The 26185-nt window shown below is 43.8% G+C and overlaps 1 protein-coding gene across 11 annotated transcripts in view; it reads right to left on the reverse strand.

Annotated features, from left to right (window-relative positions):
* Positions 1-26185, reverse strand: part of frmd4a (FERM domain containing 4A) — a 96381-nt gene that overhangs the window by 22273 nt on the left and 47923 nt on the right. For 5 of the 11 annotated variants that reach the window (XM_030096863.1, XM_030096864.1, XM_030096862.1 and 2 more), the window contains exons 2-4: positions 9100-9165; positions 4615-4709; positions 1669-1761 (exon numbers count right to left, since the gene is read on the reverse strand). In XM_030096863.1, coding sequence (XP_029952723.1) covers positions 1669-1761; positions 4615-4709; positions 9100-9165 — 254 coding nt within the window. Of the gene's footprint in view, positions 1-1668; positions 1762-4614; positions 4710-9099; positions 9166-11909; positions 12134-23941; positions 24134-26185 lie in introns of those variants that run through there. The other 6 variants (XM_030096867.1, XM_030096857.1, XM_030096855.1 and 3 more) reach the window with 4 other exon arrangements.

Raw genomic sequence — 26185 nt, forward strand, 5'->3', positions numbered from 1 at the left:
AACATTTAATGGGAACGAGCACATCACACAAATGCCACATGAACTTGCAAAAATATGACATGCAGACACGAATAGGGTTACACGCACAAAACAAAAACAAGTCCTAATATTGTACAAATAAAATCAACACATTCAGATGCAATAGATTCCTGTCTTACATTTGGGCAGACAGTTGTGAATGTTCAGTTCAGAGTGACTGTACAGTATATATATGTGTAAGAAACAGGGTGGGATGTGTTTTAGAGGGGGTGTATCCAACACGGCATTTGTAGAGATTGAGGTTAGAGATTGGACTGAACTGCTTGAGAGGAATGGGGGGAGATAAATCCTCAAAATGGTGTCAGAGGCCACAGTGTCACATCGCCGCTACCGCATCGTCAAACACCTATTAGTCTATGTAAATACACAGTCAGTGACCCTCACCTTGCACAACACACCACCACAGCCACACACACAGAGCTACAGCTGACTTGAGATAAAGACAAGGCCATCGGTTAATGCCGGTGGTTATCAATGAAGTCAGCACATTGTGATCATAACACTGCAACACAGCATCTGTTCACTAAATAGCCAAGACCGCTAAGTTTCTGTGCTAAAAATACATTTTTGGTACATAGTCAGCTCTTTGTCATATTGTGTGTTGTAAATGTCACTCTGGAAATGACTGCTTAGCGACATTGTTTGCGGGGATTGATGTGAGTTACTATGTGTGTTGCTAACAAAGACGCGGTCCCCCGGGTCTGCATGACATCATTGCAACATGGGGACAGACGAGACCACTGGACCCACAAAGCCCTGGTTTTCCCTTTCAGGTTCTCCCTGAGGGTGTGTGTGTGTGTGTGTGTGTGTGTGTATGTGTGTGTGTGTGTGAATGTGTGTGTGCGCATGCGTTTGGCTGAGATTAGAGGGGAGCTTCATTTGGCTTTAAAATTACTTAAGGCATATGCTATATGTTATGCTATATTTACACCCCCAAAAAATCCCAGATATGCATACTTTTTCATACACACTCATATGATTCAGTGCCTGTGATTTGGTTTGGAGTATTCTGTATGAAAGTGGCCATTGTATGAGCGACACAAAGGGCTTCACAAATGGAGTGTAGTGCAGCAGCATAATTTCATAACCCTGTCAGAGCAGGTCAAATCGGAGCCAGCTCCCAACACAGCATCAACGGGAAACACTCAAAGCACATGTGAATCATCAATAAATGACACTAGTAACACAAAACTTGCCTCACTGTGTTTAATGTTATAAGTAATGCTTCTATTAATTAGTTTCCCAGTTCTTGCTGAACTGTTTTAAGAGACACCGATCCAGCACTGATGTATGGAAGAATTGTTGACGCTTATCTCCTGTAGAAATACTTTGTGCTGTTGTGTTTGGTGTACTCCTGCTGTCAGTGTGGATCTGGTTGATGGGATTTGCATGCAGTGCATACAGATGAGGTCTAAGAGGCTCATGATTGGATGAGAGGCCCTGTGGCGGGAGTTAAACACAGGGGTGAGAGCAATTTCATCGGGGTCTTAATGACTAATCGAACTAATCAGCTTCTATTAACACATGATTGGATGTGAATACACAAATACAGACAGACCCACTTCACTGTCTCCGCTCCGAGAGAGGCATGCGTATCACGAGGCGTTTACAGTGTTGATAAACACTCACCTGACGCAGAAATAGAGGACAATAGGGCCGGACTTCTTGGGGAATTCATGTTCTAATACCCGGCGGTCCAGCTGCAGCCAGCTAAAATGGCCCCTGATGAGGAAAAACAGCCAGTTAGTGTTAAGAGTTATTTAAAGATGTCTGAACACTCAACATGCAGAAGTTGATCACGTGACGCTTGAGTGTTTTCTTCCTAAGCCTCCCTGTTTTTCTATTCCTAGTAAAATCTTGTTCCCTCTCCCCACCCCGCCACCCTTACCCTCTTTTCTCTCCCTGTTTCCAACAGAGAGAAAAAACTGCAGAGACAGCTTGTCACCCTGGTTACTCTCTACAGTCTCCCAAGCAACTAAGCAACATCTCCCAATCATTCCTCAGTCTCCTCTCTCCCTTCCTCTCCTCGCCTTCCTTCCCCCCCCCATGCAGACATCCTGTGACCGGCAAGTCGTCGGAGCTGGGGCGTCTGCTCTACCCAGGCACACAGAACAAATCTCCACATCACAGTATTCGCCCAGGGGGACGAGGACTGGAGAGCGGATGCTGCTCTGCTGGACTGACACAGGCGACAACGCGCATCACAGACGTATAGACGTCAGGCAGCAGAGGGACAACAGTTTGAGCATGAGAGAAAACAAGGAAAGAGAGAGCCGTGTTTGCCTGTATGTAAATCGCTGACATGGTTGCATGACTCTCCTACTGTGGTGCTTCTGTCTTTCTAGGTCACCAAACACAATAAAACTAATTTGAATGTCGTTTTTTTTTTTTTTTTGCATTTCAAGCACGGCTCTTGTAACAAGCCTCCTGGAGAACACAGACTTGTCATCTGTGTTCGGCCTCAGAAAGATAATAATAACTTCGTCATAGCATCAAACCCTATTGTGGCTCTTACACGTCACTTGACGTTTCAGACTAAAATAAATTATGATTATTATTCTTTGTTTCGCCGACAATGACATCAGTAACGGCTGATAAATAAACGGTTTCGTTTGTAAGTGGAAGACAAGTAGAAACTGTGCTTCAGATATCTGGGATAAGTGTTTTTTCTTTGACTCGGTGCACTATTTCATAGTTAAGCTACACAAAACAAAGACCAAACAGTCGAGCTTAAAAAAAGCACACTGGAAATTCCTCAAGGGAGAAAACATGCCAAAACCAACAACCGCATTTTAAAAGCGGTGCTTTTCGTACACTGTGCAGCATCTAACATTAACTCTAAAGTTCACAATGACCAAAGCTTTTTCAAGGGCTTTCGGATTGCTTCACTACAAAGTTCAATTAGTGGGTACACAGTGGGAAAGCAGTTGTGTGGAAATTCACTGGCAGCACAAACATTTGAAATTATAAATCCACAATCCAATGCCATTCAGTGTGGTCTGTTTGTTCTTAAGTAATTGTAAAACCATACCTGCTACTATGCATCAGGCCAATAGGCCTTTCAACCTCTGTTGAGGCTAAAACACACTGGCATCAATTCAAGCAACCAGGAAGTCAATTTCCCCTGCACACCACTTTTTTAGGAATCTGCACAAGACCCAAGTAAAGAAACTCCAGAAACTGTGGGTACAGTAACCAAGTGTTTCTATTTTACTGCTTCCCACCTGCTGTTCGGTGTTACTGAGCACCGTCATTATCTCTGCAGCTGTTTACTGGATTTGGTTACGCAGGTTGCATGGGCAGAGGTGACCTCAACATTAAACCAGTGAGACTGGGACTGGAAACCTGGGGTTTACATCCCACTTCCCCTGATTCACACTGAGGGTTGAGACATCTGACTGTAGATCACAATCCACTGAGGGAACCTAAGAAAGGAGTAGCCAAAAGGCTATAATCGCTTCAGTACACATTTTTGTGCACTTCCATGCAAATATTTGTACTTTCTGTACCTTACACTCACAAAACTGCTGGTCACTTGTTTTATCCTAATGATGACTTGAAAAGATAACTTAAGAGAAACAGCAACACAAAGAACTGAAGTTAACCATGGAGAAAAGACACTGGGTCCATCGGATGTACAGTCTGTGACACTGAGAAAAAAACCCCAGACGGCAGCTTCCTGTGTTTCACAATAAAAGACAGCGGTTTAAACTAGATATGAAATGTCAAGGCAATCAAGATGATGTTATAACCCTTACCCTTTGAAAGGGTGGGTAATTCTATATTTATTACTTATCTTATCTGTTACAATTATGGTTTACCGCAAAGTCTATTTTATAGCTTTGGACCAGTCCTCACTTAGTTTTATGAAAATCAAATAACAGTACCAGTGTTTCAAAAACTTAAGGTTCAAATCTATTATGCATATTTAATTGATCAGTGTTGCCACTAAAGATTGTACCTATGAATATCTATGCCTTTTTGCATCGTTTTGTTTTTTGTCTTGGTACTTTTGAGGTGACCTAAAGGTTAGAAAAGAAAATTTGTAACTAAAGTATTGATGGTTCAAATCCCACTAGTCTGCCTTAATCCCCAATTCCTTAGATTGTGTCAAGTAGGGCATCTGGCCTAAAAACTTGTGCCAAATCAAACATCCAGGTCACATGATCTACTATGGAAACTTTCAAAGAGAGCAGCTGAAACTTTAGCACTTTGGTACATTATTGCATTTATTTTAGTAAAGCTGACAGCTTATTTGACAGCTCCCTTTGCACAGGTCCTGTCACAGCCAGTCATTTTCCCTTGCCCTGCAGTCTCGATGAGTTTTTATGCTGAATGCTATTCCTGCTGCAGCCACGAGTTGAACTTGGGTCTCTCACAGTTTTGGTCAAGACCTAGTCAGATGTACTACCAGAGATAATGAATCTCTATTAAGGAAACTGCCTTATCTAGTGGTTTCTTTAAATCAGTTTTTGTACTTCTGAAGCAGAGAAATAGAGAATCTGAGTCCTTCTGCAGCATTTAACCATGACACACTATAATTATTAGAGGTAATAACTGCTGAATGTGACTTACGTTTCATCCGTGTATGCGATTCCAAAGTACTCCTTCTCCTTTAGGTTGAAGTGAGAGGCTACTAGGTCCAGCAAATCCTTTGCCATCAGCTTGGGCTGCAAAGAAGCACAGACATAAGGTTGGGTTAGATTGCAATTATCTGTTCAACTCTACTTTATGCATGAATGTTCATCACACTGTTTGTTGAGCTGGAAAAGGTACATGTGGTAAAGCTTTATGTTAATGTGCTATATCAGCTATTGATTTTGTGCAGTGACTAAGCATTCTGACAAACACGGGGGAAAAGAGGAAAAGAACAAGAGAGGTGGAGATAAATGAGATAGGGAGAGTTCGAGAAAGATGGATGGAGTGTATGGATGTTGCTGACAGTGCAGGTACGCTGCCCTTCCCCTCCCTCCTCTCTCCTTTCTGCCTTTCTGACCCACACCGCCACTGCAGAGTCATGGCTCCGGGCTGAACCACTGTACTGCAGGGAGACGGCTGCAGCTAGCAACAACACCTTGCTGGCTAATGCTGTGGAGCAATGCCTGAGCTGAGTGTGACGAGAGATCCTATTCATTATAGCACATTATGAGAGCAGGCACATCATCTTGAAACCAAGCAAAGGCCACGGACTGCTGCCATATGCTGCTGGTTTGTCACATCCTGAGCAACAGTACGCCCGACCCTGAGGTTAACCATGGGTGTGACTCGCTGCCTACACACACACACACACACACAACATCCAGTCCACATGATGTGCACTCCCAGTTTTCAACGGGAACACTTCGGCAGTAAAGGATAAAGGCAGACATGATGAAACAGGCGCAGTGTGAAAAGTGCAGACACACACGACACAGTTACATTACAGCGCACTGCCATACTACGCACATTCTCATCCTCGTGTCCAGCGGCTCCTCACCGCACAGCTACAACTCGAGTGTCACAATCTACTGGGAGCTATTTAAAGACAGGGACAGCACACACACGCGCGCGCACACACACACACACACACACACACACACACACACACACACACACACACACACACACACATCTTCAATGACCTAGATCCCATATAAGTACGATGCCTACAGTAATTCTGCTACACATAAAGGCTCTGGAGAAATCAGACGTGAAAGAGAGAGCATCGAGTGAACATGCAGGTTCAGGTTCTGCCATATTTTCTTATGTTTTACAACAGTCAATCCAAAAACAAAAAAAAAAAAAACAATGTTTCTTCTCTAGATAACTGAGCCTTTGAGCCTTTCCACAAGACCCCGAAGGCTGTTGTACTAAAATGTGACAGCACATTGAGGTTATCATTGAAAGCAGCCATTTGAATGTAAAACAACATAAAGCAAGTATCAAAAAATGCGCTGAAATGGTGTCTACTCTGTCTTTTATGTAACACATGCACTTGACCTTCTTTATGTTCAAGCGCTGATTTGTGTGGCTGGACATAAATTGGTACTCTCATCGACAGCAGCTCAGTTTGGCTCTGTTATTTCCCTAAATAGGAGAGTAATACCCCACCAGATCAACACGAGAACCCCTTTGAAGCCCTCAACACATGTTAGATGTGGAAATTTTAGGTTTAAAGGGAGACTATCTTTATAGTATTAGCAGTAATGCATGTTTTGGTTGTGAGTCTGAGAGGCAGACTGCGCTGGCCTTTCATTACCACACAGCAATCTACTGCCTTGGCAACAATATCAATTAAACAGCATCCATTCCACCACAGGGGAACAAAGAATGAGTGGGCGACAGGGACACATGGCCACATGCAGTAAACCATTGGAAAGATGATATGAGGATAAAACAGGCCCAGGATACACAGTCAAACATCAGAAGAGCATAACTGATGATGAAAAACAACATGGAAAGCGTTCCAGCAAGGTTGCATTGGGCTTCTTTCATCAAACTTGTTATGAATACCAAGTAGCTTGTGGAGTCACACTGGGAGCATCGGATAGTATAATTAAGTTTGCTTCCCTCTTCAAGTGACGATACCCTCCCTTTGCACAAGCATGTACTACAGCGCATCTGTGAGATTGCAGAAACCAGTTCTGTGATATTGTTGTGGAAGATACCAAAAGTGATACACACAGTGACTGGCAGGCAATTTACTCAGTGATATGTTACGATAAACATGAAAACAGTCAGACCCAACAGACATAGACAGCCAGCGCAGACACATTTTACAAACACACACACCACGGAGCCATCCATCAGAGAGCAGCACTCTCTGCTAGCTTAGACAGTAATACTTTTAAGAGACGTTTAGCCTGTGCCTCCTCAGCAGCACAGGTTATTAAAAGTGCACGAATTACAGGGAGGTTGAAGTGAGGAGGAGACACCCAAAAGCTAACCCACAGACAAGTGGCAAACACAACAGTGGCTCACTTGGCTGCCTGGCTGGCGGCAAGGCAGAGCTCGGTCTCTGGAGGAAGCTGACCAGACCCTCTGCGCTTTCAGAAATGCTTAGATTTATAAGGTGCTAACTGATTTATCCGAGGCCGTCTCAGGCTGTGTAAGGACAAGGCTGTGGCTACACGTCGTGCGTTAATTCAATTCTATAACCTGATAATGTGAAGACTAATAAGACTAATAAGTGCAGTTATCTTTAGACACAGATTGCATCGATTTAACTATAAAATACCAATCACCCTTCATTCAAGAAATTGGAAAATAAAGTTGGTCAACATGTCGTTTCTCGCAGTGCTTTATTCGCTGGTTAGTTTTTATCTTTATAACACGGCCGATAGGTGAGCTGTCCCTCCGGCACATAGTTCTCTACCAATGAGGCATTGCTCCATAAACAAACCACAGAGGACACGCCGTCAAATGTAGGAGTAAGCGGATAAGGAAGAGGGAAAGGGTGAATGACACTTTTGGGATTAAACAGCTGGCCAGCGTTACAGTCAGTGACAGAAGTCAGATCCAACCCTTTAGGAGACGAGCTGAGTTGGCGTAATGACTAAACCTCATCACACACTGAACCCAATCGCTGCTGCATGATCAAGTGAAGACTTTCATAGCATTATTATGTCTGAAATATACAACTGCTGTCACTGCTTATGAACAAGGTGCATGGCTCATAACAATCCTTTCTAGTGGAGGTGGGAGACAAACTACTTCTAAGAAAAACAGTGTAATTCTCTATGGTCCTGCTCACAACTCACTGACCTACAGAACGTCTGCCCAACAGAGAAGAGGACGGACGGACAGCAATAGGGAAAAAGAAACGGCAGTGTCACGATTTATGCTTGTTAATAAACAAACACTTTTCTGGCCTTTGTCTCACGCTCTTTTGTTAATACAATTGTCAAACTGTCAGGAGAACGTTACTGTGTACATTAGTTGATACACAATTTCTGTGCTGTCCCTGTAAAACTCCTTCAATAAACGCAGCGTAAAGCCGAGAGTCTTTGCATTCAAGGCCGCGGCTGTCTGTGTTTATGTCCTCGTTATAACCTCAATCGGCCACCGAGAGGATGAGGAACGAATCAAAGGAGAGAATGGATGGATGAGATACGGAGCAGCAGCAGATGTGTTTGGAGATTTGCCGCAAAGGGAGGCAGAGCATTGAAAAAGCAGGTGGATGAATCAGAAAAGACAATAAAGAGGGTGAGGAGCTGCGAGCCAACGACATAGAGAGGAGAAAAGTGGGAGAGAACCAGAAAGAGGCACCAATTTTAAAGAGAGGATCAGTTCTGGCAGAGTAATCAAATCAGAAAGTCAGCAGACCTATCCCTGGCAGTCTCCTCCATTTTCTCCTCTCTATTCCCATCCATTCATTGTCATCTCCTCTCTCTCCACTGCTGAGCTCTCATCTCACTTTTCTCTCTCGCTCTCAACCTACTGAGTTTTTGCGTCAATCTTTCTATTCTCTGCTCCGTCCTCTTCTCCTGTTCCAGGGCAATTACTGTCTTTTTGTCTTTCTATTCTTCCAGAGGAATCAAGTAATGGTCAGACCAAAGGGAGCTGGGGGAGGTTAGGAGGAGGCTAAGGGGCTCTTCATGGAAGATTCAATTGTTTTTAAATGCTTCATTTGGTGAAAACGTAAGTACAGAAAAGATTGTATGTAAACAGAAAGATTTTGTTATCATTACTAATCTGTTTTTGTGTTCAAATAATTGTGGAGAGGCCTGGCAGACACAGTGAAAACCCAGAAACAGGGTAGTTTGGACCAAGTAAATCCTGGTACCGTTGACTGATTAGATCTGAAATCACTGTCGGGAGGCATTGCTTGAACAAGGACAGAAAATCAGAGTTACAAGCGTTATGCCTGCTTGTGTTTTTCACAAAGTGTGGAGAAAGATCAAGTAAGCAGCACAAAAGCACAACATCACCTACTGCTGTAGAATTTCCCTTTGTCAGCATGAATCAAATCCCGGAGGACAGTAAACATCACGTCTACCTGGCTCTAAGAGACAGAAATCTGCAAAGAAGGAGGGGAGGAGGAAAAGGAAATGCTGGAAGGAGCGAGGGAGAGGTCTTTACCTGTACGAGGAGCTCCAGCTTCCTGTCGTCCAGGAGATGGACCTGACATCGCCTTCCCTCTGTCATCTGAGAAAAACAGCAAAGAGAAATGTTTCTTATTACATTTGTTTCACTAAACCACCTTAATACATTGAGTCATGCTGATATGCATCAAAATCCCAACATTTGTTTGGGTTTCCACACACAAACAGGATTTCTTCAATGTCACAGAAAAAATTACTATTCCGGTTTATCGCATGAAACAAGAAAAATGTGAATCCCAGCATCAATTGGTGCACTGTGTGAGCCATGTGGTGTATGCCAAACTTGGATTTACATGCCTGTGCATTATCTCAATAATATCATAACAAGGTTAGCGGAGCTAACTGCACACAATGGGCCAATAGAGACAACATCCCGCTCTCTGTTCCTCACGGACATTTCTCACATTCCTCCTTTAGCAGGAAATCCATTTACCATCAATGAACTAGTGACCACAACAAGCAAAGATGGCTGTTGACAATGTTCTCTGTAATATATTTTCCTGTGTTGCTGAGTAGAACCACGGAAGAAAAACAAGACTGATAGTATTCATCTGTCAATTTCTGGCATAAACACTGAAGCAGGTGCATTGGGGAGGCAGCCAACTGCGGGAAAGCAAAAGTTTGAACAAACAATTCATGTGACAGACACAACCGCCCGTCACTACAAATGTGCCTGAGAATATGAGGTACAGCAAACAAATAGGGCTACAACTTTAACATATAGTCAGATACTTCAAAACAAGGTCCAGAGGCCAGAGTGTCCTGGTGTTTTTCAGCACATGTTGAGTTTCTCCCACATTGTAACAGGATGTGAGCACCCCGATAAGCACAAACACCCTGTGGCTCCTCCTACACTTCCCTCACATCTGGGAGATGGGGACCGGAGGAGGTGACAGCATGTGGGGGTGTGTGAAGCAGCTGAGTAATATAGGAAAAACTATAAGACGCTCTCAGTCTCAACCAACTCATGAGAATTCACTCCCAAAAAAAAACGCAGTTGACACAAACATGAACACAAGCGTAACCGGTTTGTAACTTATCACCGTGAGGATCATATTGGCCTCTCGAGGCTATTCCGAGTTGGTATGGGTGTGTCTGCAACAGGGTTTGGGTTTAACGGGCGCTTACTTTCTCACCATTTGTGCCAGCTTGCATTAAAGCGGGAGCCTGGATGTGAGAGTTTAGCAAAGAGATGAAGATACCAGAAAAAGGAGAGGAAGAGAAATGACATAGCTGTGCCTTTATGCTCGTCTCTATGTGAACGATCCTAAACGGGGACTGACATGTGTGTGTGGCTTCTGGTGGCTTTGCAGAGTTGGCATTGCCTTCCCACACACCATTGATCTCCTGTGGTTTGAGGGTTTGGATTGGGTGCACCTGTGCACACAGTCTGTGACATACACACCCCTGCATTTTCCAGCGTTGCCTTTTTGTTTTCATCTCAAACCCTCCTGACTTTGAGTTACATTACCCTTCCAAAACTTCTCCATGTTTATGCTGTATACAGTAAATTTTAATTACTAGCAATAACAACTGAGTGGTAGGTTAATGGTGAATATGACCTCTGATATTGGCAAATACATTTAGAATATTTTCACTAATCTGAAGTGCAAGTGAATCCAAAGTTGCTGCTAAACAAAGAGGGTGAAAGTACAATATACTGACTTCGTTTAAAAAGAACAAATGCTTTAAACTGCAATGCAGAGTCAGTGTACAAACACATAGATTAGTTCACACTGGCATTCTACTCGAGGCACCTGGGAATACTGGTAAAGCCTTACCGTCAAGGTAACAAATCACTACCCTGAGGCTAAAATTAGGCAGCCCAATCTGGCAGGAACAGACACTTATTGGTTTTAGTCATAAAATTCACTTTGTGGTCTTGGCCACATGCTACTGAGCTTCAATCCATCGCTAAACCAAATGTAATAAAGTCTCTATGAATAGCTCAGTGCCATTAAACATGACTGAAAAGCTTGAAAATGATGACTATTTCAACTTAATGTAATGTCGAGCCACATCTCAGGCAGACAGTTCAAATCACTGGAAGTATTTGCTGCATTTATGAGTAACAGAAGTGGGAAAAGTCCCACCTCCCAGTGTCAAAAATACTTCGGAATTCTTTCATAGTGGGAACTTCCAATCAAAGAAGTGAGAAGCATATCAGAGCTCTCAAAACCTAATGTAGTCTCACTCAATACCACAACCTTTAATTATTTACTATGTAATAAACAAGCTTTGCTGAATTTCTGGTGAAAACAGACAGATTTTTGTTAGCCTAGCCTTTGTTGCTTGTGAACCAGCAGTGATTCTGTAGATTTCCCTGGAGTAATCTGGTTGGCTATAAAAAACACTTCTAGGAAATGGTACTTTCCCAACTGGTAACTTCACAATTTCCCAGCTGCACGGACACATTTTGACAAGCATCCTGACACTATAGGTCCCTGAAACATGTCCACATTAATGAAGCTGAAAGTAACACATGTGAGGGCTCATCTTCATCACCTGGCTCCGGTGGCGTGTGATTCATGCTGCATGTAATCCACCAACATTTCTCAGCCATTACTTGTCAGGTCTGAATTGGCTAACATGGATCCTCTGGCCTGAGTCACTGAACAGAAACACTGAGATCAGAAAGGACCTGGCATGAAAATGAAGGGACATAAAGCACCTATGTTTCATTATTTCGGTGGAGCTGACAGCTAAATTACACACACACACACAGACACACACACGCAGTAACAGTGATGCTCGGTCAGCGCCTGCAGTAAACATTATCATCAGTACCTTGCTAACAAATGCTCCCACACGGTGACCGGCTCCAGGAGGGAGGGGAAAAGAGAATTAAAAAAAAAATCGTTTAATCCCAAAAAGATACCAGTCGAGTCAAAAAACCATCAAAAAACAGCCCAGTCCCCGGCTGGCCTAGAGGAAGCGGCACATCAGCATCCATGTTTGTGACCATGAGTTAACGTCAGTTAAGCGTCGCAGCTGGCTGGAGGTCCGCGGAGCCTGGAGACACTACGGCGTCTCATCTCTCCGCCGAAAAAAAAAAAATTACGGTTTTCGGAAGCGGCTCGTCTGTCCTCCCCCTCTCCTCTCTCTCTCTCTCTCCGTCTCTCATCCCTCCTCTACGGAAGGCAGGAGAGAGAAGAGAGTCGCGGCGGTGCTCCAGTCCCGGTCCGCCGATCCCCCTCCCGCCCCCACTACGCACCCACCCCCCTCCCTCCTCCTCTTTTCGCTACCGGCACCGTGCTCGCAAACGGCGCGTGGACGTGCGGGGTGGCGGGAGACCGTACCACCGGTCAGCAGCCGCAGGGGGACCACCGGAGGACGGCTACGGGCTGTCCGCCTTTACTCGCGCGGCCGCGCCGCTCGCTGTCACCGGAGTTGCTCTCGAAAACACGGGAATAATGGAGGCAAGATGTGGGGGCGGGGAGGAGAGGAGGAGATGAGGGGGAATTTTCTGCTGCAGCTCACAACCATGAGAAACTGCAGATCTCTCTATCCGTGTGTGTTCTACACACACACACACACACACACACACACACACACACACACACACACACACACACACACACACAAAGTCTGCTTTTGCAACAAATGATAAATAAGAATGAGCTGCATACTTTTCAGGAATGCTCTGTTTGTGTGGGAGTCAGGGTTCCCTATCCCCATATGACTGATCACTTTCATACCTCATGTATTTTGACAGGTTTCCACAGGCCTAAAATTGTTGGATTCATATCTCCTCTGCATGTGAGGGATTCACTCTTCCTCTCTCCGTGCAGTTTGTGGCCTCTCTCTCGTTTGCGCCGTTAAACACTAACCTACTTGCTCTCAGGTTTGGCTGGAATAAATTTTGGACTTCGGGTCCAGTGCAGCCGTTGGGCTGACACTCTGTTTTTTGTATGACCTAAATTGGGCGCTTGTGTTCATTTTACACAGCTGGAAAAGCAGCCGTTGAAACCACAAGTTGTTAACATAACAAAATCAATCCGGTTTATGGTACCATAAATAGATACTAATGTCTGCGCCAAAGGCATGGCTGAGCCTATAGGGCACCTATGTTTGAATGACTCAGCTGCTGTGTCTTCTGTTGTATTACAGCAAACATAGTTCCTGTATTACAAAAACTGAGATGTCATTTATGCAAGATGCCAACCCCTGACTATCTGAAATTCAAAGATCAACTTAGTTTTTTTAAAGGTTTGAGAGAAACACAGCTGCAGCAAGTCTGACAAATAGCTGCAGTCTTATTTTGCAAGAATTATTTAGTTTTCAGACACGAAGCCAGCACCAAGATGTGATTGAATATATTGTGCTTAACAAGAGCAGTTTTGTTTCAATGAGGACATGAGCTTCTATCCAAAATTTCAGCTTAGTTTGCTAAAAGCACAGGGTCACAAGAGAAAGGAGGACGTGTATCCTTTCCCTTCCTGCTTGAGTTTTTTTCTGTTTCTGGATATTTTTGGCCTGCTCCAGACACCGGAAACTGCCCTGTCCAACTTAAACATCTCCAGATGACTCTTTCTTTGGCTTTAATACACACATCCGTCCCTCGCTCCCTTTCGCCGGTCAAATACATATCTCCCTTTATTGGTGGCTTCCTCAGTTTGCTATCACAAGGGCCCCGTTGTTTGACCGTTGCAAGGGAGAGAGAATAAAAGGGACAAAGCAATCGATGGGGGATTGAGAAAACCCGGTGAAGACAGAATAGGAGAACGAGAGGGGGAAAAAAAAACTGTAAAGAAAGATCCTAAACACTTGTACTTCATAAATTTCTGACCTATTGTTCCTGTTTGGAATAAACCTGAGCAGCTCCAGATTTGCTGAAAGAGAGTGGGGGCAGGTTGACAATATAAGACTGAGTGGAGAGGGAAGGAAGAAAGGAAGCAAGGCAGGAAGGGACAATAACAAGCAGCTGTGATTTAGTGAGACACTATCCAGCACTCATACCCCTTATCTCCTCTATACATGCTCACCTTTCTATGACCTACAGCAGAAAATATTGCCAAGAAGCACAAGGTGAGAAACACTTGTAGGTGCAACATATCTGGGGCCCTAAGTGAGTCTTGTTATGAAGTGAGCGGGTATCTATTCTCGGCTGTGGCGTGGTCATAATGAGGCACTGATCCGGTGAATTTGGGTCCGAAAAGGGGAAAGATACCAAAAGGGTGAGGCAGGTTTACCAAGGGGTGGACACTGGAGTCGGGTTTTAGGGTCGTGTGGGGAAACGGGGTGGATGGTATGCGCTAGGAAAGGTAACCTATATTGGGTGAGTGTGATATAAACACTGCTGGACGGTTAATTGAAGCAAGATGGAGAATCTCTTTAACCCTGACGCTGGGACGCTGCGGTAGGCAGTTCAGACTGACACACACCCGGTCCGCGCTCCCCTCTCTGTCTTCCACCGTCTGCCGTCGTCTGCTTCTCCCTCGTATTTATTGAGACTAAATAAACACGCGCTCTTAAACGCGTCACTTTGAGAGCAAGCATCGTCTGACATAAGCAGTTCTATGGTGATTTATGATGCTGAGATCATTATATCTGAATAGGCTTTATGACTCGTCTGCACTTTTAATGTAACAGCATCTACATATGGTGCAGATTAGCTTACGACATAAGAGTCGGGGGGTGGGGGGGGCTCTCTCAGTAGACTACAGTTTCAGCTCAGTTCAATGGGTTATTGAAAACCTGATGGAGAAATAATAGCAGGGCTAAATCCTGTCTTTTCCCACATCTAGTGCTTCACGTAGTGGCAGAGTGAGATGGAGCAGGGAGGGTCAGGCAAAGGCAGCCAGGAATGTCTAGAGAGAAGACTGACCCGGAGAGATCTGTTTTGTTTGTTCAAGTGTGTGTATGTGCGCAAGTGTGAGCGTGTGTGTGTGTGTGTGCATATGTTTTTGTGTGTGGGTGAGTGCTCCACCCTCCCTGCCCGTGAGTGACTTTGGGACCAAAATGTGGTTCCAGTTAGGGCGTTTTTAAAATCAGAAACATACTGGCACTTCAAACAAACTGGAGATATTTTTGTAGCCAGTTTTGCTTTGTTCTCGTTTCTCACTATAAAGCACAGTTCCCAGACTTTCACCAAAAAGCACTTTTCCCATTTTTTTTGTAACACAGGATTACAACCTAGATTAAAACTGACAGCATGCTTTGCACAGACACATTGCTGTGAGGTGTTTCAGCAGACACAGCAAAGTTATCAAGTTTTGGGAGATCCAAACCTCTGTTATGATAAAACCACATGGATACCGCAGACCTGTCTTCACATCTTAAAGTGAGCTTTGTTTCCGTGACAGAATCAAAGAACATGCTTAGACACACACACACACACACACACCTGTCAAAAAAAGCCCTGAAAATATTATGCAAACCATGAGCCAACGGTTTGCATGGTGTATATGTTATGTGAAAGTGAAAGGAAAATAAAGGGAGTGCAGATAACACAGGAGGACAGACTATTTTGTATTGGTACAGTAGATTTGAATATCCCTCCTAGTCATAACATTAGAAACCTCAGCTTGTACTTGTGCTGATTTTCTGATGGTCTGACAAACTCGTGTTACTTCTTTACAAAGATTCACTGTTAAAATCTAATCCGACCATAATCAAGAACTTTACTGAAAGCTGCTATTTTGTACCAGTAAGACTGAGCTCTGAAGTTTTAATTCAGATCTGCAAAATGTGATAGCCTATCTCCTGTAATCGATAATTAGTAAAACTCAAAGAGACTGCTCATCTGTGTTCACCCATATATTTCATGCTCACATTATCCTAAAGCTTTTCCACATTTTTTCCCTATTTTGCTCTCTTAATCCATTATAGGCTTGATCTTTGCATCACTGAAAGCATTGCATTGCTCTTAGTAATGCATAGACCATGAGGCTGCTTAAACTGGGTCACGTGTACACGTGTGCATGGGCTCTTGTATAGAGAATAAAGTTGTTTAAAACAGAAATCTACATCAAGGTTACAGCAAATGTCTCCTTCAATGACATCAAGTAAAAAATAAAGGTCCCTCATGAGCACGGTGCAATGTTGCAGCGCCACAGTGTGTCAGTCTGCATGCAAATCACCACTGGCCACCGTAGATGTCGTGCAGGCAGTTCCACCATTCTACTTTCTACCACTAATTTCAGTGTGTTCTTTCACTGTGTGGTTGTTTTCTGTCTTTTTTCTTTTCTTGGGATGAGCTGTATGAAAATAGTCAAAAAGGAATTATTTCACTTCGCTTATTTCCCAAAGGAGGGACAAGCCACCTTTTATTCCGCAGTTCATGAGTCCCTCTCTCCCGGTGTCCGCTCTCACTTTCAGATTAGCGGACATTCCTTGAATTCCTCTCCAAAGAGAGCACTTTTGATAAAGCCGTTGTAAGTCTTGTGGAGGTCTCCCTGCTTGTATTTTGGTTAGCGTGCCATACATCTGCTCTGTGTTTTGGATGAAATGGATCTGAGTAATTCAGTAACTTGAGCAGCTTCCAAGGAAGGACAGAGAACAAAGCAGCCGGGAAAGGGGGATGAAACCGTGCTGGCAAATTAAAAAGAGGAGCGCAGCCTTTTGGGACAAATAGGTGCAGGTGATGTCATGTCTTCAGGACTTTTATCTCAATGAAACACAGTCTTGGAGATCGTGGGGGTTGATCTGGACTGTGAATGTGAGTCACTCACAGGGGAAGGATCTTTTACCCCAACACCTCCTCTCTTCATCTATAATTCACGCAGTGAGAAATCACTGTAGACCCCGATGACCCCGTGTTCACTGATACTGCTGCTGCAGAGAGACAGAGTGACGTAGATGTGGGGATTTGGTTCTTTGCTGGTAACAGACCCCATACATAAATGTATAAAAAGTACCTGTGTGTCTGTGTGTGTGCACGCGGGTGCGAGTGCGTGTGCGTGCAGATGTGTGAGCATGAAACTTTGATTGATCTTCCTTTTTATATCTTTCTACTGGTTTCTTGCCAGTGTAAAACACGTGCACAGTAGAACACACACAAACACAAACACACATTTACACACTTTTTATACTTTTGCGAGGACACACATGCTCGCAGCTTAAAACTCAAGGGCACTGTATGCTGCATAACAGCTGAACTCTGGTGGCCTCTATACCCCGTCCTGTGACTGGCTAGAATACCAAGCACTTTAATCGTTAAGCATGCTGAATATTAAACAGTGCTGTCTGCAAACCCGTGTGTGTGTGTGCGTGTGTGTGTGTGTGTGTGTGTGTGTGTGTGTGTGTGTGTGTGTGTGTGTGTGTGTGTGTGTGTGTGTGTGTGTGTGTGTGTGTCACGGTAATAATGTATTCTTCTTGCCTATTAAACATGTACCCTGAGAACAGAACAGCAGGGGAGAGGTGAGTTTGGAATAAAAAAAATCCACTATTTTGCATGTGTGTGTGTGTGTGTGTGTGTGTGTGTGTGTGTGTGTGTGTGTGTCCTGGTTCTGCGACCCTCAAGGCTAATTAGAGAGACAGCTAAACAACAGCATCACTCACGAACATTGGCGCGAGCTCCCTTCCACATAAAAACACAGAACTTTTCAACTGTCGTACTTCTCCAGCTGAGTGACATGGAAACATCCTGTAGTGTCAAGTACTCACATGCACATAAATGTTTGACCAGCCTCCTTGCCCTGTGTGCGAGCGAGTGAGACACAAACAAAAGTTGTCATGACGACTTTCTAGGAGATGTGCCTGTCTAGAAATGTAGGGCGCGTTAAGGAGGAGGCATTGTCACACAGGACACTGAAACAGGCAGTAACAGATGTACAAAGAGTGAACTTACGGTACAAAGAACTGAAGGCTTCCCTTGCAGAGAAAATCCACGACAGTATAGAAAATCCTCTGTCTTTGTAAGATATGTGATGATATACAATGAATACCCATCCTTCAGTTTAGCTGACCCAGATATACGTCAGGCTGTACGGGCTCATTTGATGTTAGCACACAGAGGATGAACACAAACACACGAGGATAAAAAAGGATCAAGCAGACATCTTGGACAATAACTGAGAATAAACAGGAGATGATGCAGGAAGACAAACCGAGATAAAAACAAAAATTGAAGCACTTGAATGATGAGTGTTGCTAGAATGATACAGCACAGACTAAGAGTGCTTTGTCATGTTCCTCTAAGACCCACTTTGAGGTATTCTAATTCTAAAAGTGAGTTAAAAAAATACCCATCAATCTCCTCACAGACTGTCCTGCAGCGTGTCGGCTCTGCCACCGCTCTGCTCTACAGGCAGGATTTATCAATCTACAGCTTTGGTTCTATGTGACTGTGCCCCATTACTGCACACTTGATTCCTCTGAGTCAGGGTAATGAAAAATGACCCTGCTCATCTGCAGGGAGAGCCCTTTGGCAGGTGTGTGTGGTCTCGGTGTATATGTGGGTGTGGGTGCCATTCCTCTTGTCCAAAGGGAATCCCGTCTGGGTAAACGTATTGAATGTCTTCCATTTGGCCTTTTCGCCTCAAGGAGAGTCAGAATCTGAAGGTAGGAGTTGGATGGCTTGTACTCAACAAATAAAAATACCAGATCAATCACATGGTGGCCACAGTTACACAGAGGAACTGGGTTATTTATTTTAGGTTAAGTGGTGGTATTTGTTTTCAAGCTCATGATCCCTAAAAGCCTTGAAATAGGAAAAAAAAACAACGAAAAAATCTGAGGCTGCTAACTAGAGATTGTACTTGATATAGGCAAAGGTATGCAGCTTTTTTTTAATATATATATTAAATGATCTGAGAATGACGATAGCTGATATAACTCCTGATATTCTACAGCTGGAGTTTTTAAAGTGTGTTATGTCATGTCTCAAGTCAGTTAGCAATATTCCTTTTCACATTATAAGATATGATTGTTGCCAGCTGGTAGGAGAAATGGGCAAATATAGCTCCCCTCCTGCTCGTTCGATGTATTTAATTTAAAATGTCTGCTAAGTCTCTGTACATAACCTGCCACGACACAGCAGTTACATTTCTAGCTTTGCAGTAAAGCTCATTATAGCTTTTTAGTTTTCCTCCATAACTTTCCCAATAAATTCAGTTCTAAAAACGAATGTTTCAATTCAATAATTGAAACACTTAACAGAATGGAAGCTGACAGTAGATGATAGTTGGGAATATGTGCTTCTTATTTCCACCTTTCACTCAAATCCAATGTGACTGATATGTGAAGCATTTGTTATGAATATGTTTAGCTCATCGAAATAATGTTATGTCATCTCACAGTACCAGAAAACTTTAAACCTCTGTTCGGTAAACACATGTGGACACACTTTTAAAGGATATAATATCCATACAAATAGAGGATCTGAAAGTCCCTCGGAGGGATTTCCTCAGATATTTACCAGATTCTCGTGGTAATCCCGTGGGATTACCATTCTATACAGAGGCCCTAACCTCTGAACTTAAAACATCATAAGCTCTTACATCCCCAACACTAATGCTACAGTTAAACCTATCACTTCTCTCAACAGAGGAGGACCACCTCCAAAAACCTGAGATCATGTCCGTTCTGGACACTCAGTTGGAGCTCTGGCCACAGTTCAGACACACTTACAGGATTTAAAGGGATGCCGGCCAGATTTATCAAGTAGGCCATTCACCCTTTGGCCTAATAAAACACAGGCCAGATATTACATGGTTTACCATGTACAACATCTGAATAGTCTCCAAAATGGCAGCTGATATCTGGGAAACAGCTCCTTTTTGGCCGTCTTTTGAACATGAAGTCAAAAATTCTTTCAGTAAATGTTTATATCATCCCCGTTTTTGTGCACCACGCAAGAAACAGATGATTTCCCTTGAACGGAGACAACACAACACCCGGTTTTCATTGAATGGCATGCTTTAAACCAGAGAATCAGATTAGTCCTCTGGGACGGCTGCACGGTCCGCGTGTGAGGAAGTGAGACTGCAGACATGCAAACGTCTGTAATTAATCAAGTGAGCGGCCATCCTATCAAGTAGTGTGACATATTCTCGCATTACCGGAGAAATCAGATTCTGGCGTGGCGAAGACGCTTAAAGTGCACACGGCTCCAGAATGATAACATCACACCCTGGCACATCAGCGGAGAGGGGGCGTCAGGTCTTAAATATTTATCACGTAACAAGACTGAAGATCACCAGATTACTCATCAAACACATCTGAATCAACAGCATTTTGGTGGCAGATTAAACATTGATCACGATTTATGATTTATGCATTGGTGAGAAAATTGTTCAATTTGCTGATAAATCCACAGCCTTTGTCCCATCGCCCTTTTTCCACTTCTCACACATATGCACTCACATACGGAGTATTTGATAAACCTGGGAAGGGAGCAGTGGAAATGTTTTCCAGACCAACTATGCAAATAAGACTTTCTCCCCAGGGAGACACACTAAACGACTTCAACCACCAACACAATCTAGGGACGCTTGTTTATATGTGTGTGTTCGTGCATCCGTACGCCTTTGCAGGGATATCAAGCACAAGCATGCCTGCGGCTAAATGCCGACAAATTATAAAATTACAAAAAGAAACAAACAAAGCACTGGAAAAAAATCTGGGGCAATATCCGTGCTGGCCTTGTACCCCTCACATCTCCAGACCTTGCTCTGTCGGTTCTGGGAAAAGAATTTTTCTCACATGCAGTTCCTGACTTTGAGAGCAAACACTGCTGCCAGACAGAAATAGTGATCAACATTCTTCAGTAGGAAGTCACTAGTTCAACTTCATCCTCTATCCAATAACTGTTTGGCTGGAAAACAGGGAAAAGAGGAGAGGGTTTGGAATTAGTGCGGACACGAAGAATTCCCGTTCTGGATGCTTTCCTGAGGTCATTTATTGACATGTGTTTCAGTGGCGCATGAGAACAAACGGTGGATGAATTGAACACGAGAGAGAGTGAGACTTAATCAACTGAGCTGAGAACAATCATGACCTGATTCTGCCGAGAAATATGAAACATCACGGTTTGACTGAGTGCCCATAACTTATCAAGTCACAAACAAAAGACGGAGCTGAACAGATTTGAACAAAACAAAGTCCTGAACAGCAAAAGAAAAGCTGTGTGTCTTAGCAATGTTAAGGCTTTGCCATGTTTCTGGTTTTCATCGCTGAGAATGGGGACTCTTGGGGAAGAAAATACAAAAGGAATATGATTCATGACGGCACTTTTCTCACAGGAAACGGGACCAGATGAGTTCAGTGGGATTAAACATAACTGTGTTCCGATCATTCCAAGTATGATGCTGTGAAGCCGACAAGCAAACACTGCAGCAATGGATAGTAAATATGTATCACAGATGTGACATAATGTCGGCTTTAAAATATGTATAAAACTTTTCCCTGATGTGGTGTTGCTAGGAGACGGCCGGGATTGAAGTTTTATTTTGCCATTGAGGAGAACCATCCTCCTGTCAGCTGTTATTAGCGAGTGCAGTAAAAGGAAATAACTCAGTTTATCTGCAATGTTTATCTTGTCATGTCTTGAAAGATCTACAGGGATGCTGAACATGCTCGCTGAGGATGAGATTTGCAGTGCGAGTCACTTCAAACTCCTCAGAACAAAATGATCGCTTGCAGTAAAATCTTGTGAACTGCATTCACAGTCATGACTGCAGGTAAACACAGAAGGAAGTCCAACCACCTGTGTTTTCCCTGTGCAGGATAACCTGTCTGTGGTAAGGGTTTGGGAGGCATCTAGACTAGTAGGACAAAATAAATGATGTTTTAAAAACAAACAAACAACATAATGCACACTGTTGAATTCATTACAAATGGAAAGAAGCATGAGAAATGACAAAATAATTACCGGAGACGCTTAACAGTACAGCAGGGCTCTGCCCTCAATCGCCTGTTGGTACTAACCCTGTTCAAAGGGTCGTGCCACCAGAGGAAAATGTGTGACTGCAGGCTGTTGAGTCAATACTACTCAGCCTGATGTGTGAGTGTGAACACACTCCTGTGATTCCCTCGTGAGAGAGCGTGAGCGCGCACGTCGGTGCAAGCAAACACTTCGCACAAATGTTGCAGTCTGCTGGTTAAAGTAGCGCCGCAGCTCAATCACAGCGTGCTGCATGCAGAGTGCGTGAAAAGGTCACCTTAAAGTACAGCATGTATCACACGTGTCAGTGTCCGATATGTGTCTTTCTGAGTTTCAACCAGAGAAAAAATGATTTGCATCTGAAATTAGCGCCATTCAGTTGTTTGAACTTGGAATTTGTTTGTTGTTTTCTGAGCTAAAGTTGAACAGGACCAGGTTGTGGGTGAACTTGTAAAACTACACAGAGTTTAGATTTAAATGCAGAAATAAAATGTAAAATAAAAATTTCAATGTAGACTCAGTTCAGAACAACTGAGTGAAAAAGCTTTTTTTTTTTTTTTTTGGCAGAAAAGAGACATTTTCAGTCAGTCTTTCTCTTCCTCTCCTCTCCGGTTGTGTGAGTCTGGGTATCTCATTAACAGTAATAGAGGAAGCCAGGCATGGAGGCAGAGCGGCAGAGCAGGCAGCCAGGGATATCCCCATCCTGCAGCATGACACACTGACCCCTCCTCCTCTGCTTTTGCAACTCCCTCCACTATTAACTGCTCCACCTTGGACTGTGCCACTCAATCTGGCTGGGTGTATTGTTTAGAGCTCAACAAAGGCCTTATGCGGGAGATCTCTGGGAAAGCACTAAAAGAAGCCAGCCTGTGGTACCAGGAGGGTGTGTTTAGGATGGGTTTCACTTTAAGAGGCCTGGTGAATAATTTCGGCTTCCTCTGATTGTGTTACCCTCCCTCAGGATGCTTAAACTTCGGAGTTACATAAAACCCTTTTTGAAGACAAAAGTTACAAAACAATCCAGTTCATTTCTATCCTGAGATTAAAGGAATCAGGAGGAAAAAGGCAGGAAAATGCACATGCTGTGTATTTCTGATTGTTTTTCATTTTGAATTTGTGTAATGCAATAGAGTTTGTGTTGTTGGTGATCCTGCAGCAGGCCTGGGTTTTTCTGTATGAGGCTTTTGGTTGGTGTGGGTACTGCCAGCTGCATACAGGGCAGGTGATATGCCTGGGGAATACTAATAGCTCCATGAAAGCCCTGAGTACCAATTCAAACATGGTGAAGTGAATACTGATCAACCATTTTGCTGAATCACAGCGAGACAGACACAGGGCACCAAAGACTGACACTTTAATAACAAATCGGATATGATGCAGAGACGGAACAAGTTGAGACTGAAGCAAAGAGAGACATTTAGTGTGTCGAAAGTTATGAAGGTTAGAATAAATGTGAAAAGTTAGTGACTGGAAATTCTGTAAAAAAAAAACAAAAAGAGTCTGTGTGTGTTTTGAATGGAAGAGAACCGTTTAGTCTCGCTATCTTTTCTCTCGATCTCTCGATCACAGTCTCTCGATCATAACATTCTTGTTAGAACAGCATCCTTGGCACAACAATCGTAAAATTCACACTCACAGAGTTACAGCAACGAATGGCAATGAATGCTTTACAGGTTAGAGGAGTTTGCTGTCAATGCTGCCACATCTTCTAACCCAGTTCTGTCCTTCATGCTTAATGACACAAATCAGTCAAGTTTCACCCGACTGCTGCTATGTTGCCTGAAGGATATACCTGACTTCCAGCGCATCATCTGCTCCTTCTATGACTTCTTGTCTCAAGCTTCACACTTTCCCGAGCCAGATGGCGCAGCATGTAAACACACAATAGGTAGCGGCAAAATGCAGTCACTGCATAATTATCTCCTAACAGGCGAACATTCATTTAGGCGCAGATTGGCAATAAAACCTGCTCAAACATCTGAATGCAGCCTACCTGGTAAAGTGGCCTTGAAACACACCTGGGAGTGTGTATAAGATGCAGAGGCCTGGGAAGGTTTCTAGCCTGCACGCGGAGCCGTCGGATGGCCGTGGAGGTGAGGGTCCACAGCAGACCCTGCCGGGTGCAGACCGCCTCATCCAGACCCAACAGTACAGCTTCCATCACTGAACTAACAAGCTGTCACAAGCTCCAGAGGTAAGACGATTTGACTTTTTCTCAGCTCAAAATCCACAGGTATCAAATTTTTTTTTTTTTTTTTTTTACAGGTGAGATATTACAGGTAACATCCACGGAGACTTAGGTAATGAGATGGTCTGATTATCCTTTATTGTCCTCTTGATACCATTGAGCTCCACTAGATTATAAATAGGTCATCTCTTGAGGTAAGCCACAGAGATGCAGGTTGACACCGTGAGCGCCTATTCCTGTGCCTCTGTCCCTCCTGGGTCCTCAGCCTGTCTCTCTGGGATTCACCAGTGTGATGTCCCGTCAAGGTCAAACCCCGCTAGTCCTTCTGTCCCAGTCCCACACAGCTTGTGGTCTCTGCCGGCTGTTCCCCGCTTCCTGCTCCTCTCCTCTTCTCCTCTTTCTTCTCACCACAGCAATGCACCCTCTATCCGCGAGTCTGAGCGCCACAAACACAAACATTCCCACTGAAGAAACGCAGCCCGTCGCTCAGTCTCCCTGAATGGAAGTTGTTTTTAAAGTGGTATGCACTCTCACACTGCAGCTCTTATATGGGGAGCAACCAGTCCCTCTCTCTCTCTTGCTCTCTCTCCCTCTCTCTCCCTCGCTCTCTCTCTCTCTTTCTCTCTTTGTTTGTATGTCTCAATTTCCAAGTTGAGAGGTGTTTGCTTACAGGTTATACACCTGATCAGAGTGCACATTTAGTCCTGTAAGATGAGCATTATACTATTCGATTACATGCTTAATAACCTCTACATGTTTAATAATGTATTAAAACGACACAAACATTCAATCAATCAAACAAGCGTAAAATTACAATACAGGTAGGTAAGAATACATATGTCTCTAGAGTCATGAGCAAACTCACGAACAAACTAGCAAATCACACTTTATTAAGCCTCTTTGGGAAATTCCTTTTCTGCATCGACCAGTCCTGTTTGTAAGGTGTGGAGGTGCAGCGGCATTATGGTGCTCCTGGAGGCTGATGGGCATCAAAGGTTTTGCTCAGGGGCACATCAGCTGAGGGATTCAAACCAGCAAACCCCCAACCCCAAGTCTGCTTCTCTAGGCTCTAGGACACTGCATCCCCACTGTACAACAGCCCAACAGTTCTTGCCAAAAAGCCCATAAAAAGATAGACATTTTTTCCCCTGAGCAATTTTCCCAGGCTGCAGTATCCTGGCCTGACCTAACTCCAAAAAAAAAAAAAAAAAAAAAAAAAAAAAGCCAATGAATATTCAACCCGTCTGCTACTCCCTGAAAACTCTATCCTTACTGCTGGAAGCATAATTAAGTCAAACTTGTTTGTTTGAGATACATATCCACAATCAATCTTGTCTTAAATTTGCTTACAACGCTCATGTGCAACAATGGCCACATGGAGGCAATACAAACCCCATGCAGGCGCCGTGCCTGCCTGTCTGCCTGCATCCCTGCCAGTCTGTTGTTACAAACTCTGGTTCAGCAGCACAGCTGAAACAACACAGCTTGAGCATCATGGGTTTCTGGTGTTGCATTCAATACAAATGTCAAAATAATGCAGAAATTGAATACAGATGCACCTTCTGCACCACCGGCAGGCTGTCCCAGACCTCTTCGGTCACAGAAGCTATTGAAATGTCACTCCTCACATTGAAAAAAGAAAGAAAAACATTGGTTGGTTTTACGCAGCCAAGCAGCTTTATTTCCTCCCCCCCCCCCCCAACTTTCTCCTTAGTCTTTCCTCAGAGAGACTTGATCAATACAGAATTCAATAACTTGGTCGTACAGTATACAGTAATTCTCTGTCTTTCTCCCAAACTCAATCTGACTGCGGGTGGATTAAATAGCCTTTCGTGGCTCACTTTGATTCATGGTGAGGTTTATCGATGCGAGAGGTCACCCCTGCTCTACTGAGTTTGTGTGTGTGTGTGTGTGTGTGTGTGTGTGTGTGTGTATGTGTGAGCGTGCGCGTGTGTGTGTGTGAGAGAGAGTTTCTGCACTTACAAATTATTCAGCTCCCAATACAGCAGTGGTGAATCATTACAGTGTTACAATGAAATCTCCCCCTAG

The sequence above is a fragment of the Salarias fasciatus genome, chromosome 7 (genome assembly GCF_902148845.1).
Source record: "Salarias fasciatus chromosome 7, fSalaFa1.1, whole genome shotgun sequence".
Classification (NCBI taxonomy): domain Eukaryota; kingdom Metazoa; phylum Chordata; class Actinopteri; order Blenniiformes; family Blenniidae; genus Salarias; species Salarias fasciatus.